The 17,514-nt window shown below is 46.4% G+C and overlaps 1 protein-coding gene across 3 annotated transcripts in view; it reads left to right on the top strand.

The window, feature by feature from the left end:
• Window positions 1-3,743: 3,743 nt before the first annotated feature.
• Window positions 3,744-17,514, top strand: part of NR3C2 (nuclear receptor subfamily 3 group C member 2) — a gene marked incomplete at its 3' end in the record, with an annotated part of 201,279 nt that continues 187,508 nt past the window's right edge. For 2 of the 3 annotated variants that reach the window (XM_080343532.1, XM_080343530.1), the window contains exon 1: window positions 6,369-8,421. In XM_080343532.1, coding sequence (XP_080199658.1) covers window positions 6,644-8,421 — 1,778 coding nt within the window. In that variant the 5' untranslated portion in view covers window positions 6,369-6,643. Of the gene's footprint in view, window positions 3,754-6,368; window positions 8,422-17,514 lie in introns of those variants that run through there. The other variant, XM_080343531.1, reaches the window with a different exon arrangement.

The raw sequence follows: 17,514 nt of genomic DNA, 5'->3' as shown, positions 1-17,514 counted from the left end.
AAGGGTGCTTCATTCTTCCAGCAGCCATCTCTGTATGTAACACAATGTGGGAAAAAAAAAATCAAACATTTGGTATTAAGACAGAGGATAGATATATTCCATGGGTTTTATTTTCTCTCTCCCTTTTGTTCTTAAAAAAAGAAAAAGAAAAAAAAAAAAAAGGTGATGCAAGACTAAGACTACCCCCAGGCATTTCAGATGCCTTTTTCATTTACACCTTTGCCCTGCAAAAAAAAAAGAATGGCAGGAAGACTAAGACAAAAAAAGCACAACCAATCAGCCAAACACCATTGCTATAAATTAACATAAAGTGTGCAGTTTTTAATAGACCAGCCAACGTACTTGGGTGCTTTCTGCAAGACTGATTTGTTGGGTTACTTGCAGAGTTGCATGGGACTTTCCTCTGCCTTGGAACTGCAGCTTCCAACCCATCCATGGTAGCTCTGCCCAATTAATAAATTAGGTGTACTCCAAACCAGATGTATGACATAAATGAGTAAAAAGAGAATAGAATTGTTCACATTCGATGTTATAATACATCTCAGTAGGTTCCTCCTTTTTAGCTACATTATAGCTAAAAATAGAGCACTAGTGTAGGCACAGTGAAATATGATTTGCTTCCAATAATACAGCAAACTAATTGTGAAATTAAGCAATTGAACGTGCCGTTATCTCCACGTCTGGCCTTACCAGTACTTCATGCTTCTCTGCTAACATCCATCAAGCTATCCACAAACTTTGACAGATGCAAACAACAGCTGATAAAATATTTGCCTTTTCCAAGGCCCGGATCCTACAGAGGCTTCGGCACAGGTAAAACTCCTTCTCTGTGAGCAGTCCTTAGTCCTTTTACACGTTTCATGACTCCTCTGAGTGTATTAAAACAGGGCCAACTTTTCCGTCCCTCCAAAGCCTTTTTTTTTTTTTTCTTAAGACGTTCAAATGAAGCCCCCAACTTACAAATAATCAGCTTTAAAAGATCCTAACCACAAGCGAAATATTAATTTTAAACCAGCATCGATCTTAGCGCCCATTTTTTGTTTTAATGTCTGAAATCAGGATGGGTTTGCTCTACCGCAGCCGCACGAGTGCCGCGGAGATGCGCCTCCCCCTCCCGGCGTTACTCCGGGACGGCGAGGGCACACCGGGGGTGCAAAGACGGGCTCGGCTCCCCCCCTCCTGCAAGGAGCGGGGAGGGGGGCGTAGCAAGGCGCAGGCTCATCGCGGGGTCGCAGCCTCCTCCTCCCGAAATCCCGTCTAGGGGCTCGCCGGTCCCCGCAGCCCGCTCGGGGGCCGAGCGGAGCGGTCGGAGGCGGAGGGGGGTGGGGGGGCTTCACCGCCGCCAGGGCCGGGAGAGACGCTCCGCCTGGGGAAGGGCGCGGGGAGACACTCCTCCCCCGCCGCCCGCCCTGCCTCCCTGCCGCCCGCCCTCCTTCCCTTCCTCCGGCGGCTCCGCGAACCAGGAACCGCGGCGGCGGCGGGCTCCGTGCGTGAGAAACCCCGCGGCGCCGCGCCGCCGGGAGCCGCCGGGGCGGGCGGCGCGGGAGGGGGCGGCGGGGGCGGTGCGGCCGCCGGGCGCTGCGAGGGGCCGGGCGGCCCCGGGGAGGGGGGGCGGCGGAAAAAGTTTACACCCTCGCCACTCTCCTCCCTCCTCTTCCTTGGTGGCGCAGATGGGAGTTTTACCTGGAATGACATAAGTTTTTTTTTTTCTTTTTCGGGTTTGTTTTTTTTTTTGGAGGGTGTCTCCCTTTCTCTCCTCCATCCCTTTCTCCCCGCCCCCCCCCCCCAAAATCACTGCGCTCCCCCCACCGCTGCTGGTGCTGGATCCACCCCCCTCTCCCCTCCGCCGGCGGGCGAGGGTGTGACCCGCGGGAACACCCACCCACCTAGGCGTCCATGGTGGGAGCTGTCCGCCGAGCCGCGCCGAGCCGAGCGGCGGGCACCCCGCCGCCTGCCGCCGCTGCAGCCCCCTCCACCGACCCCGCCAGCAGCGCCCTGCCCGCTGCCAGACCCGCTCGCACCCTTTCCTCTGCGTACTTTTTTTTTTCTTTTTATTTTTTTTTCGGTGGCGGTGCGGGCTCTCGGATGGTGTGCTGTCAGTAGCCGGGGGCCGTGCCTCCTCCTGCCGCGCCACCATGTCGTAGAGAAGGTGAGTGCTTCGCGGACCCTGCGCGGGGCGAGCAGTGACGCGGGGGGTAGCGGGGTACCGGGGCGGGGGTCGGACGGCGGGCGCTGGGCGGGTGCTCGCTACACCAGCCAGCTTATCCAGGTCACGGCCAGTTCCGTCCCCATCAGTGAAAACTTCGCGGGAAGGACACGTCCATTGCTCGGCAGCGCCAGCGCCGCGGGGAAGCGCGGCGGCTGCTGCTGCTGCTCCGCGGGTCGCGCCGCCGGCGCTGGGAGCCGCCGCCTCGGCCCATGCCCTCCGGGGCCGCGAGTGCGGGTCGATATTTGGCAGCATATGAATATGAGAGGGGCACGTGACACCCAAAATCCTGAGGATGTTTGCGCTTTCGCTGTGAGTGTTTAATACAAACCCCGCTTTCTGGAGCATACGCGGATCTCTAGGTTCGCGTGCCTGCGTGCGCGCAGGGGGCGATTTCGGGCGAAGGTGCGCGGTGCCCCAACGCGATGCGCGGCGGTGCCACTTCCGGACGGACTCAGCACCCCCCGGCCCCGCTCCCAGGGACACCGCTGTCAGCCTGCTGGACGCGGGGCCGCCGAGCCGTCCCCGCCGAGCCGGGGGCGCACCTGAGGCGCGGGTCGGGGCCGTTCGGAAGCGTGCGTCAGCGGCTGCTGGGGGCATTATTTACGGAGCGAGTTGGGAGCGCATCGCCTGAAAGTTTGCTCGGCGTCTTTTTTTTTTTTTTTCTTTCTTTCCTGGGAAAATGGTATTCCTGCAGTCGGGACGCGGGCACTGGGACACACACACACACACACTCGGGGGAGCCCAGCGGGATGCGCGGCTGCCGCGGAGCGGAGCCAGCCCGGCGGAGAGCAGAGGACGAGTCCTTGAACCCTCCCGCGCTTCGACTCCCGGCGCTCCGCTCCCCCCCCCCCCTCCCTTTTTTTTCTTTTGAATTTTTCGGTTAAATCACTGCTGCAGCGGTACGGTGTATATTCATGCGCCGCTGAAAGGCGGAAATCCCGGGCCGGTGGAGAGGCGATGCTCGGCCCTCCCGCCGGCGCGGGCACCGGGCGGGGGCAGCCGCGCCCCCGAGCACCTCACCTGCCCGCGGGGTGCCCGGCCTGCCGCCCCTCGACCCTTCTCTGGGGGCGCCTCCGGGCGGGGCGGCAGGTGGGGGACCCCGGCTGGGCTGGCGCCCGGGAGCTGCGCGGAAGCTGCGCGGCCGCGGCGGCCCCTGCGGCTTTAAGGAGATGCGTTTTCCAGCCTGTGTCGCAGCAACTTTGTATCAGTCATGTCGCCCGGCGGGTGACTGACGGCGCGCCCTAGCCAATGGGACGGCGGGCTGGCCCCAGCCGCGCGGCGCTCGGCCTCCCGCCCGCCAATGAGAGCAGGCGGCGAGCGGGACGTAAACTTGAACTTTATCTGGGCATGTGACATGTTTTTAAAGGACTTGGCACCTTTTCCCGTCCCCTCCCGGGTGCCGCTCCGTGTCACCGGGCGGCGCGACGCAGCGCGCCTGGGGCGGGCGGGCAGACGGGGGAGGGGAGGGTGAGCACCGCCCGCCCCGCCGCTCCGCGCCGCCCTCCGCGCCGGCGGGAGCTCGGGGACGCGCCCCGCCGCAACAGGTACCGCGGGGCTGGGGCCGAGGCGGGGGGCGGCGGGACCCGGGGTGCCGCTCTTCCCCGACCCGCTCCGGGAGTTGGGGCCGCCGCGGCGGGGGAAAATATTGAAGGGCTCGGCACCGGGGGCGGGGGAGTGCTCCCCTGCGTGCCCTCTGTGGGAGGGGTGTCAGAGTGGTAACCCAGACCCTTTCCGCCGTGAAGGCTGGGGAACGGCGTTTGCGCGGAAAAAAAAAAAAAAAAAAGCCTTTTCACTTCGTTTGGGGGTCCGGGCGGCAGGAGGGAGCAGGTTTGGCCCCCCCTGCCCCTTCCCTTCCCTTCCCCTCCCCTCCCCTCCCCTCCCCTCCCCTCCCCTCCCCTCCCCTCCCCGGGAGGCGTCTGCGAGAGAGGGAGCTCGCTCGCTTGCAGGCACTGTTGGGTTCCCCCACGCGTGACAGTCCGGATTGTGCATGCGGGAAAGCGGGACGGGGAGGCTGTTAGGGGTGCAAGTCGGTGCCTTCAACCTGGGAGCTGCGGCGATGCTCCCCATCGCTTGGGGCGGGTGGGGAAATAAGAGTGCACGCGGACTGCGTGGTTGTTAACACGCGTGTGCGTGTCCCCGGCTCCGCGCTCGGGGTGCGTGGGTGGCGGTGCCGGCAGCCGACCTGCCTGTGGTGCTCCGCGGAGAAAGTGGGGAAAACCCGAAAACTCTGGTCCCCTGGGCATTTCTGTGTCGGCGAGGCGGCTCGCAGGCAGCGAAACTTACGGACAATTGTGTTTACAAACACCGAGGAATAAGAAGCGGGTGGTCGCTTGAGCCATCGTTTTGGTTTTTATGAAACTGAATTTATTTCAGATCTTCCTGTATCTAGGTGACCTTTTGGTTGCAGGGATACTAGGTACCGTTTGATTTTTTTATTTGACCGTTGCCGTGAAACTGGTTTCATGCCTGATTGATTGGAGACTTGTGCTGCAGAGAGCTGTGTTTGTTGATATGTTTGGGGGAGAAATACATAACTCACAGTGTCCGATCATTTCTGGTGTGTGTGGGTCTGAGTAAACTGCTGTGTTTGTAAATATAAGCTTTTTTCTGCAAAATATCAGGTGTGAATTGTCTTGGTTCTGATACATAACATAGACTTGGTTTCTGTTGTTGTCTGTGTATGTTTTAGCCCACAGTCAAATTCATTTAGTGGAAGTTGGTAAAAAAGCATGTCTGTGCAGTAGGTAAAGTGTGGATACCCTGGGTAAACATGCTAGCCAAGTTGTAATAACTTCTGCTTAGAAGAGCAAAACCAAACCCTTATGCTATCAGCAGCCTGTGAGATGATTATTCAGTTCTAGTATCCACCGAGGTGCTTGGAAGCAAGAGAAACCAATGCTCCTAAAAAAATCCCTTTTCCTGCTGCATCCTTCCTAATTTATATTTATCATTTTAAACTGAACTCGTGTCAGTCCACAAATAATCTCTCTGCTGTTTTTTGATGCTCTTGGTTATATTTACCAGGCAGTGCCTCTCTCTCTGGAACTACAGGACCAGGGTATTTTAATTTATTTTTTTCCTTTGTGTGACCCAGATTTTTATTCGCTGAAGTTTTAAAGTATATTTGCCTACTGATTATGTAGGAAGTTGGAAATTTACTGCTGTGGAAGAGGTCGCTACAGAGCTCATGCACCCATGTAATGTTAGGCCTGTGACTGAAATTTTCTGGTGCGTAGTGGTTCACTTACATCCTAATTTGAAGCCTTAACTAAGTTTCCTGGTTTTCAGAAATGCTGGTCACTCACAGCTGCAATTGATTTCTCTAGGAATTAGGCTTGCTCAGCACTGAAGTCAGGCAGGTGATTATCAGGGAGTGACTTCATGTGAAAATAGGCACATCTGTCTGAAAATTTTAGGCTGTAGGAATCTGATTTGATACATACGATGATGTTCTAATACAATTTGTGCTTGAGGGGGATGTAGGCATAGGGCCATAGTTCTGCATAAGGGCAAAGAAGTATTTGAGTCATTCATTTTAAGATTTTTGTTTTGTTTTTATAATTTTACTTAAAACAGCATTTTAAAGTAGTGTTAGATAAAAGGATTAAACACTAAACTAAATACTGAAAAATTAATACATTTTGAAAGAAATTATTTGCACAATATTGATATTGTAACTATTGGCACTTGAGTTTCTACAGTTCTAATGATACTGTGAGCCAGTTCCTTAAAAAAATATATATGTATGACCGTTGCTGTTACTTATATGTAATTTTCAGAATAACCGAGGCTAGGTCATGCATTTTGATCCCTGCGTGGAGAGAGTGGCATACAGGATGGGAAGGATTTTTTTGGGGTCTGTTTTGGAACAAGGTTTACTTTTTTGTACGTATTCCTCTTGCTGGCTGCCACGAAGGTTTGCAGAATTACAGATCCATGCATCCCTGCCTCACTTGATGCCCCTCCTCTGTGCACTCAACTTTTACACTACTACTCTCCTCAACCAGCCCACCCTTTGTGTCTCCTCAGGTGATTTTACAAGCAGTTTGTACAGCCATGAAGGGGCAAGTCAGCTGGCACCAGCCATGGGGCAGCAGCTGGTGAGAGTGGGTGGTGGTTGTGCTAACGTTGCCAAGCGGTTCTTTTTGAGGCAGGGAGCAATAATTGGGGTCTTTTCTAACTGCTGACCGGTCTTCTCTCGGAACCCATAGGGCTGTCATATCCATGAGACCTTTTCCCTTGGTTTGATTGAAATTGAACAAATGGTTGAGAGATGATGGATGGGGCAGGGAAACCAGGCTCACAGGCAGACAGAGAGGAGGATAGACAGACTGAGCGGATATGCCTTGTTTCCTTAGGAAATTAGGAAATTTCCTTAGGAAGCCACACTGTCCTGTCATTTATTAATTTCACTTTTTTTTTTTTTTTTTGTGTATGTCTTTGCTAGTTATGGAGACAAAAGGATACCACAGCTACCCAGAAGGCTTAGATATGGAGAGACGGTGGGGTCAAGTTTCTCAGTCTGTGGAGTGTTCCTCTATAGGTGCTGGAGAGCAGACCAGTGACAGTAACTATATGGAGATTGTAAATGTAAGCTGCGCTGCTGGTGCTTTTGCGAACAGTGGTGCTCAAGGAAACAACAAAGAAAAACCTGAGCTGCTCTCCTGCCTGCAGCAAGACGGTGCTCAGCCTGGTGGTCTTTTGCCCTCTGACATCAAAACGGAAACGGAATCGAAGGAGCTGTCGGCGACGGTGGCTGAATCCATGGGTTTGTATATGGATTCGATACGAGACGCTGATTACCCTTATGATCAGCAGAACCAGGGAAGCCCGGGAAAGATCTACCAGAATGTAGAGCAGCTGGTGAAGCTCTACAAGGAGAATGGCCATTGCTCTTCTCCCCTTCACGGCACCAGCAGGCCCTTGAGGTCTTTGATGTCGGACTCTGGGAGCGCGGTGAATGGTGGTGCCATGCACGCTGTTGTCAAAAGCCCTATCGTGTGTCAAGAGAAAAGCCCTTCAGGCTGCAGCCCTCAGAACATGGCTTCCTCGGTGTGTAGTCCTGCTGGAGTTAACTCTGTGTCCTCAACTACTGCTAACTTTGGGAACTTTGCCGTGCACAGCCCTATTGGCCAGGGAACCCCTTTGTCACGCTCACCCAACGTTGAAAACCGGGGGTCTATGTTGCACAGTCCCGCGCACGTTAGCAGTGTCGGGTCTCCGCTTTCTAGCCCTATAAGTAGCATGAAATCACCAATTTCTAGTCCTCCCAGTCACTGCAGCGTGAAATCTCCCGTCTCAAGTCCTAATAATATCCCTATGCGATCTTCTGTGTCCAGTCCTGCGAACCTGAACTCAAGGAGCTCCATTGCCAGCCCTTCAAATGCCAATAATAGGTCCACTCGTTCTAGTCCAGCAGTCAGCACTGTGGGATCCTCCATCTGTAGCCCTGTAAACAACTCTCTAGGCTTCCCAGCTTCTGGCACGCCAGCGGGACCTAGCAGAAACCAAGATACCGTTCCCAGTCCAGAAACAAAAGACAAGAGTGCTCAAGACCTCACCTTCCCAAAAATGGAGGAAATGGAGAATACCATCTCCAACAACAGCCAGATGAACCTTGTGCAGTTCATCAAACCCGAGCCAGATGGGTCGTTCGGCAGCGCGTGCATCGGAGACAGCAGCAAAATAAATTCCGATTCCCCCTTTTCAGTACCAGTGAAGCAAGAGTCGGCCAAGCATCCTTGTTCTGGTGCCCCTTTCAAAGGGAATCAAACAGTAAACCCTTTCCCATTTACAGATGGCTCATATTTTTCTTTTATGGATGACAAAGACTATTACTCTCTTTCTGGGATTTTAGGACCACCTGTTTCTTCATTTGATGGAAGTTGTGAGGGTAGCGGTTTTCCAAATCCAGGCCTACCTGTGGGAATTAAGCAGGAGCCTGACGATGGCAGCTATTACCAAGAAAACAGTATCCCATCCTCTGCCATCGTGGGTGTAAATTCAGGTGGACAGTCGTTTCACTACAGGATCGGTGCCCAAGGCACAATATCCTTGTCGCGGCCGGTGGCTCGAGAGCAGGCGTTCCAGCACTTGGGCACCTTCCCTCCCGTCAGCACATTAGTGGAGACCTGGAAGTCGCATTCGGAGTTGGCATCCAGAAGAAGCGATGGGTATCCAGTTCTAGAGTACATTCCAGAAAACGTATCCAGGTGAGCAGGCAAATTGCTTTATTTTTTCTTCCCCCCTCCCCTGCCCCCATCCCCCTTCTTCTCCTTCATTAAACAAAAAAGACATGAACTAAAATGGGAACAGGGGTGGTATTTTTCAAGATGATGCCAAATTCTTTGTTTGCATTTCAATTCTTATCATTAGATTTGCTGGGGTTTTTTGCTGTATTTTACTTTGCCTTTAATAAAAATGAAGTGCTGGCTTTAATATTTAAAAAAACATATTCTATTGTTGTTATATTTGAAAGTGTAGCTTTAGTATGTTTATGAGCTCTCGCTACTATAAATGTTGTTTTCCCCATAATGAAAGCTTAGTAAAATTGCTCTCATGTGTCCTATAATGGTTATTCCTTCTTAGCTGGTGCTCGAATGTGTTGTACCTCAGATGAAATGTTGAGATGAGAATAAGAAAATGATAATGCAAGGAAGCTGTTTTTCTGAAGATGCATGGTTATAAATTTGCACCGGACTTTCGCTGGTTAAGTTTAAAAACTAAACCTTACAAGCCTGTGGCAACACATTATTTCTGTATTTTAACTGTAGGAACATTTGGTTTGTATATATAGAAAAATGCCTCCAGAAGGCAGAGGGCTGTTAAAACTTGACGCATTCAAAAAGGATAAATGGATAAACTGATCTCCTCACTTTTGGTGGAAGAGAACTGTGCAAGTGTCATTTGAATTTGTGTTTCTTGGCTGATTGGTGGAAGCATGTACTTCTTCAGCAAACAGGTGTTAATGTGTCTCATAAAGGACTCTTACTTTCATAAAGCTAGCTAGTTTCCTAGTCAATATTACAAGTTATTAAGCACATTTGACAGCATGACAGAGTTAGAACAGTTTGTGTTTTTGTGTGTCGAGCAGGCTCACCAGAGGTTTTGCCAAAGCTCAGTGAAACAGGCGATAACAGAATTTGCATTTACCTTTCTCCAGTCTTTTTTTTTCTCACCATGAGATGTGCACCTGCCCTCAGTGAATAAAATGCCTGCCTTATTCTTGGAGTGGGGTGAAGAGAATGTATGATGTTTTCCGTGTTTATATGATGCTAAATATTTCTGAAAAAATAGTGTTGCAGTGAAAAACATAATACCTAAAAGTAATGGTGCTTTCGAGGAGGGAAAACAGTGAATCTACCTGGGAGGAAAAAAATACATTAAGTATTTCCATTTTATTCTGAGACCTGTGCAATACCCTTACAATCTCCTTAACATTTTGCAAGCCATACTTCAGTTTTTCTTCAGCTATTTCAAATATGGTCTCTAAAGAATGCACTTTTACATATACCTTTCTCAACTTGAAAGGGCTGTATCCCACCTTCGTGCTGAACTTTGCATATAGCTGGATATTTTTTGTTATCCAAGCTTGGCTTAAATGTGGCTTCTTGGATCAAGGAAGATGAAGTCACAGTTTCTTTTTCTAGTTACTTCAGCTGTTGAAATTTTCATAAATTGCATTATTTGCATAGTGATAAAAGTTCATCAGAAGACTAATGGAATGCCTGAAACTAAAGACCAAATATTTTACTGCCTTTGCAGTTGAGCACTGTTATTTGGGCAAGTAGCTCCTGCCACCCATAAGAGCTCTTGAGTAAGTGCTGCTTGCGCTAACTCAAGGTTGCCGTCCCTTGCAGGGCAGGCACAATAAACAGAGAAATACTGGTAGCAGCGTGGTTGTCATCAATAATTGTGTTTTGAATGGCAGTTTCTCTTAAGGCTTTTGAAGGCGTCTTCTGATCTGACATGAGTCTATGGTAGTTCTTCTCATCTCTTTACCTCTAGAGCAGTCGGTGGATAATCTGTGTCAGCAGGCTTGATGATGACACAGGCTTCATATACTTTTCTGTCTTTGTTCTCTAAGATGATATCTCAGTAAGATATACAGGTGAGCGTAGGTGTTACTTCACACAATTGAAATCCTGAAGTTTTTAGCGCTCAGAGCTATTACTGTGCATGTGGAATTCTGCTCAGGTGACGGAGATCTGCAGGGTTGCAACATTTAAGACATCCTGATCTGTATTTCAGATAAGGACGTGTGTCATCATTTCTAATCTCTAACTCAGCCCCATTATTTAACTAAATGTTGCTCTTAATCTGCTTGGTAATGGCTTCATGCTGACAGGTACAGCTGGGGACCTGTGCAAAGTCCTTACAAGTTCCAGGGTATGTTGATGTAGAGGTCACTTTAGCAGCAGATTTGAATTACTAGGTGCCTGCTCAGATACTTGTCTGCTGAGGAGAGAAGTCATAAAGACTCAACATGGGGTGTCACACATGTAAGAGTTTGCTCTTGCTGTTGAACCTCAAACTGAACTTTACCTTTCTCTTCATCTCCATGCCATGTTCCAGCTAAACCAGAGGAAATGGTGTGTGTTTCCTCATACGCCGAGGTGTTGTAATAAAGTGCATAGTTTAAAACCGGGTCAGACCCAGCATCACAAGGTGGGTTTCAGCTGTCCCATGGCAGCATGATGTGGGGACTGCAAAGACTCTCTGCCCTCGTGTCATCAGAACAGCAGTGTCACACCTCTGGACTCTGCATCCAAAGCAGATCTGTGTTACTTCCACTCAGTTAGTTTTTTTTTCATGACATGTCATCGTATGATTTGCAGACTTGTACAGCAAGTGATTGACCCTTCAAATCCTGCAATACAGAGTTTCTGGTATCCTATCTTCATCTTTTTTCAGATATACTTATCCTGCAATATAAATTGCCACAAGCAAAGACTAAAGTCAGGGGAAAAAAGTAGGCTACGTTGTTCTCTAAAGCCGATAGACAACCAGCATTTAGTGTATCTACTTTTGTCAGCATTATTTTCTGAATCCCAACAGCGTACCCTGTTTAGACTGCTTCTGACTTGCAGCTTAAATGGTGAAAAGGAGTGGGTGACCCAAGAATCAAGTAGACTTTTCACATTGAGAATGAAACTTTAGGATATTACTGTAAAAAATTTACTTGTCTGTTAGAACATCATCTTTCTTGAGTCAATTATACTTGCTGATAGTGTCCAATAAACATAGTTTAGTCATTAAAGTGCCTTACTGCTTTTGCCAAGTACCCACTATCAACTAGAATATTTCTCTTTTTCTCCTTTAGTTACTTTTATTAGACGTCCACAATTATGGTTCTTTTTAAGTTAATTGATGGTAACTTTCTTTAGATTATTGCAACTCGTGGTGTTTGGGGAGCAAAAGCCTCTTAAGCAAAACCAAGTTGCCTTATTCTATTTTAAATATTTTTTCTTCTGCTAATATGCATGCAGAGCACATCTTTGTCTTTGAAAGATTTTTACATGTTTAATTTTTGACAGGATGAATCATACCTGTGTGTCTGTGTGTATAGATTCCTCCCCACCCTGCATGACATTTCTAAGAAATAATAGTTTCTAAAATAAATAATAGCAAAGTGGGCTTGAAAAATAAGGTATGCGTGATAGTGTGATGGAAACCTGCACTAAGAATCTAGATAAGGTTTCACTTCAAGGTGATAGCTCATCTGAATCAGGGTGCCAGCCTAAGCCTCATAATTGTGCCAACTACGTAATTTTCAAAATGGCCTAGGAAAATGTCATGGTTGCTTGAAACAACAGTAAAAATTCAGGAGGATGACCTTTCTACTGCGTTAGCTCTTGCCTAAAGCTTCTTCTGCAAATGTGCCTTTTACCTCTCATTTCCATATGAACTCATGTATGTACACATACATACTCCCTTTTCTCTGCAGTTGTGGCAGAAACAAAGGGCCGATACTCCTACTGTTGTTTCTTCCTGGCAGTTTCACTGGTGTAATGCAGTGCGAGATGAATTCACAAAGTTATCATCTGTTACTGTTAAAAAAAAAAGTTTACTATTTTAACATAAATTACATGTGTTTATTAATAATTATGTTTCAATTGTTGTCATCCAGACAAGGACATTTCAAAACATTATTTCATTGTATTTTAGTCTCTAACTTATCTCTGCTAAGCTCAGTTGAAAGACTGTTGTTGACTTCTTAGGGTTTTTTACGGTAAAATCTTTGATCAAACATTGACAGTATTTTAGGGACTTTTTATACTTAGCTGTTCCTGAGCCATTCCCATGGCTCAGGATTTTTTTTTCATAGACCTTGCTTGTAGCAGTCCAGAAAAACCCACCCAACCTGAAACAAGAAAACAACCCAACAACGTGGTCTTCATTTACGTGTAACCTTTGCTGGCTTGAATGTGTGATTCTGGTTAAAATCTGATTTCAGACTATTGCAAGTATTTTTGTAAATAAACTTCTATGTTAAATATTATCTAGAATAGTCTTTATCAGAATTATACCTGCCAGAGAGATAAAGGTCTGGTAAATATTATTTTTAGAATTTATGAATGGCCTTGACCTCTTGTTTGTTTGCTGATGGACTTTATGGGAAAAAGACTGAGCTGTTAAAATATTCTCCGTGCTTGGCAGGACTGTTTTCCCCTTTAGCTTCCCACAAATTTACTGTGCAAACTTTTTTCACCAATGATTCTTTCATGTTGTAGACTGTAGCCTTAAATGGGTACTTTTTTAAAATTCCAATTTGAAAAGTTAGACTTGTTTTTTGTAGTTTATTGTATAATTTTGTGTATTTTTTAACAGTTCTGGGTCTAATCGTGATACAACAGGGACCTCTACATATGTAAGTCCTTATTTGTCATTAAAGACATTAGGAGTGTGTATTAATATGTCAGACCAGGAGGTCTAAAGGTTTGTTAAGCATACATTTAACAGCCTTGTACTCTCCATGGGTTTCCTTCTTGTTACTGTGTTGAGGGTGCTCCTGTTTTGTGGCTTTGCTTTTTTTATTGAGGAGTTCAAAATCTATGTAAAGTATCTTTTGAAAATATGACTGCTAATGATGCCTTATTTTCCCTTCAAATTACACATATGAATTGACTCCTGTGCTGTGACAGGGAGAAGTTCACATTGCTGAAAAATTATGTTCCATAAATAGGTGGATTTTCCAGTCTGGGGTAATAAGAGTTCTGTTGTCAATCCATATATGAATATCTAGAGGTTGGTTGTTTCTTTGTGTGCGGGTGTGAGTAATGTTGTGTATTACTAAAACATTTCTATTGCCAGTCAATACTGCAGAACTTTGCAGTACTTGGCTGTTGGAAATCATTTTTTCATAGTTTATTCTGATAATAGTTAATAAACATTTCCTAGCTTTTTTATCACTTTTGATGATACAGAATGTCACTGTGGTATCTTCTTTTGACCATTTCTTGAAAGATGGTAAGATAAGATAACCTTTGTGCGCATATTTTTAGCAAGCAGAAGAAATCTTGGTTCTCCATATTCTGACAGTATGGATCAGTCCATTTTAATGAGGAGTGGAAGACAGTGATGTCTGAAATGTGTATAAAAACATTCCCATCCTATTTTATGGGATGTCTGTTGCAAATACACAGGTGTGTGGAGGGGTTGTTGCAGTGATGTTAATACTCATGCAGCACTCATCTACGGAGGGAGTAAATTGTTAAGCTGTGATTGAAAAACCTGTCCTTACTCAACCAGCACTTGGTGTTAATGGAACTTAAACCTGCTGTGAAGTGCTCTGCTCAGTTGAATTGGATTTCTAGATACATGTTGGTGCTTCGCTGAACCCAGGCTTGAGAAGAGATTGGTATTGGGTGTTGTTTGTAGCTGAACGATGTGGAGTTTGCAGTAGTGAAATACACTGTTGGGCTGGTTTTGCTCTTTGTTTGGGGGTGTCGTATGTGAGAGGCTGTTTGGGTTCCTGGTTCAGTTCACTCTGAAGCATTAAAATTAAGGACTGATGGATCAGCACAGCTTGGAGGGCAGCGTGATGTCACATGGGTACAAGAACAAAGTGGAGGGACAGAGAGGGAAAGGAGCCTATGAAATATCCGAAGTACATGCTTCTGCTGAAAGGGAATGTGGTGTTGAGCCGTAGTCTCTGCATTTGCATTTTCAGAGTATGCTTTCAGAAGACACTTTGTTTTTTATCTGTACGTTTTAGGTCTTCTAACAAAGTTGTAGGAGCTGGAGTTAATAATGGATTGATTCCAATGAAAACTTCTTGGAGTGCTGCGACTTCAGATTTAAACTATCAGAGGTCAGAAAATACTGCAGTTTAGCATGAATATGGTGCCATAACTTGTCCCTTGGCAAATGTGTCTTACAGGATGGCTGTATAAGAGTGATAAAAATGGTCTAATGAGGAAACTAAAAACTTTTATCAGTTTTCACAGTGCTTGCTGCTCAGCAGGCAAATTACTTCAGCAACAGTCTCCTCCGAGTGGGAGAGATCTGTGGTGAAAAAGTGAGGAGTATATCCGTTGTGTGCGATTGTCCAAGCCATTCAGCATTATTGGACATGTTTGAATGCACCTTAAATAAACCATTGCATGATTTGCCTGCTTGCTGCCCTGCTTTACTAGTGCAGACCGCAGCAGAAAGTCACTGTCTGTTGGGTCCTCGACAAAGCCACCTCCTGCCCTCTCCTGCTGGAGCAGACAGGCTGACCTTGGAGGAAGGCACACTTTTTAAGTTTATGCTCCAGGATCGTAGGTCAGGAAGTCCCTGTTGATCCATGCCAGCAGTTCCCAACGTAGCCGGCTCCAGCACCGCTGCTGGCAGCAGCTCTTGGCTCTGTGCCGGGCTGGAGACGTGCTTTTGGGAGGGGGCACCCCCTTGTCACACTTTGGAGCAAAGTGCATGCGCATCCTTAGTAATGTGCATCCTTCTGGTCAGGAAACCCGCAGTTTTACAAAACCTTGAGAGCTGATTTTCTTTCAGGACAAAGTTTTCAAATAGACTGTCTCTTTAAATGGGAAGCTTTGACCTTGTGTGTTTTTGTTTTGTATTGTTTTGTAACAGATTTATTAACATGGTTGACCAGTACTTAACGATGCATTTTGTGAAAGGATGTAATCTAGGTGGTTGTCTTTCTCTACTTTACTGAAATCAATGCTGAAGGGGTTTTTTAAAAAAAAAAAAAAAACAACAACAAAACAAAACACAAATCAAAACCTACCAACCAAAAAAACTCACAACCAAAACCAAACAAAAACACCCCCCAAAAGACAACAAAAAACTTCAACAACAAAAAACAGAAGAATAACCCACACAAAACCAAACAAACCTCCCCTCCCTTATCCCCTAACCCCCAAACACCTGACTCTACTCCCCCCCCAAAAACCAACCAACCAACCAAACCTTCAGAAAACCAAAACCAAGCTGTTGATGATTCTAGATTCTTAAAAGCATAAGTAACATTGCTTGTATCTATTCAGTATGTTAACAAGTATTTTTGGAAGACACTATTTTGTTACTGAGTTGCGTTGTAGCAGAAGTTCCCAGATTGTTGGTAGGTCACAAAAAGATAACTTCAAGTTTAATTTTATTTCTTAAAATGTGAATTAAGATTCTGCACTACCATTAGAGTGCATTGTTAGCTGGTTGCTAAAGTGAATTTCTATAAATCTGCAATCTAAACTGCATGTTTTCTTCGTGGAAAAAATTTGGTAGCTTGAATTTCATATTTGGAGGTGGGGTAACTTAGGGTTAATATGTATGTTGAGGTGTTTCTTTAAAAAGAAGAAAGCAAACTTTGGTTGGAACATCTGAGCAGAAACAGAATCCAATATTTGTGGATAATATGTAAAATGGCTTATAGGAATTTGTACGCTCTCCTAAGATGCATGGGTACGCTGCTGATTGTGGTTAGTGATAATTAATAATAGATCAAAGAATTACAGCCCTGAGGTTAAAAAGCAAATTGTTAGAAACATTCAGCAATTAGTCTGAAATTTTTATATTGCTTCACTCATTTGTATTCTCTCTTCTTAACAATACTTTCTACTTGCATCTGGAGGTGAAATAACTTTTTGAATGGGTTTTCAGGCTAAAATTTGAACTGGATGCATGAGTCTCTTCTATTTTGCTTTTCTTTCTTTGTCTGCTTTCGAGAGGCGCTATCACAAGTTTCTAAAAGTGGTGCCTTTCTAAAACCAATGCTCTAGCAATTAAGTTTCTGAAAAAGATATTAAAAAAAACCCAAAACACCTGCTATTTTTACTTATGTTTTCTGATTCTTTTGGATTCAGGAAAATATCTTACTTCCATTTATGTGTCTGTGTGACCCTTTCAGGTTGGTATTCCATCTGAAGTCTACAAAATAAACATGTATTTTAGAGGTTTATTTTTGGGCAGTGTAATCTCTCAGTGGTCTGAGAGTTTTTAATCACAGGTCAGAATTGGCAAGTAAGTGGCTACATTTGTCCCGACTGGGATTTCAGCTGTTGCAGTTGCCAAACTATAGGGTCTTGCAAGCATTTTTGACAATGTTTTTTCAAAATACTACATTGTGTTGACGTGATACTGCAGTTTTGCGAAACCTGTAGCTACAGGACTTCATTTCTGTCATTTTTTTTCTGCCCCTAACTCCTGAGGGGTTGGGGTAGAGGATGCACTGAAACAGTCCTGGTCTCGGCTTTGACATCCCCAGGGACGTTGGAGCAGTTTTCCAGGCAGAGAAGTGTTCTGCTCCATTAATTTTTAAGTCATGCTTTGCTTCTTGATGGCAGCTTCAGGCCATTATAGGAAAAGGGGCAACCACTAACTCTCCCCAATATGTGGCCGGGCTGATGGGCCTGCAGTGCCCTGCCCTGTCAGGCAGCCGCCTTGCGCAAGGCGGCCATGTCCATGTACCCGTCTGAGTGCGTCACCCTAGCCTGTCCTTACTGGACCTGGGCTCTTGCGGCCCTTTGGGAACATGGGTTTCACAACTGGAAAAAATCAATCGTGTTTGTATGTTTAGCTCTTCGCTGCTGCAGGTCAGGGAGCGGGCAGGGGGCTCTTCCATATTGCCTGTTCCAACATGGCGTCTTGTCTGACTAAAGCAAAGACAGAGGTGACACCCAGCTTCTCAAATAAGTTTTGTGGTTTTGCCTTCAAACTAAGAGCAGGAAAGGGTTGGCTTCTGGAAGCTTTAAGGTTGGGGCACCAGGACAGGAACCTTTATTTTTTACCTCAGGAGTGCTGAGATCACATATGAACTGCTCCAGAAGGCTGGAGAGCTGAATTGTAGCATTGCTGAAGGCTTG

Source organism: Nesoenas mayeri, assembly GCF_963082525.1.
Source record: "Nesoenas mayeri genome assembly, chromosome: 4".
NCBI classification, from domain to species: Eukaryota; Metazoa; Chordata; class Aves; order Columbiformes; family Columbidae; genus Nesoenas; species Nesoenas mayeri.
Note: the sequence above shows the minus strand (reverse complement) of the source record. Positions and strands in the feature narration are given on the sequence as shown.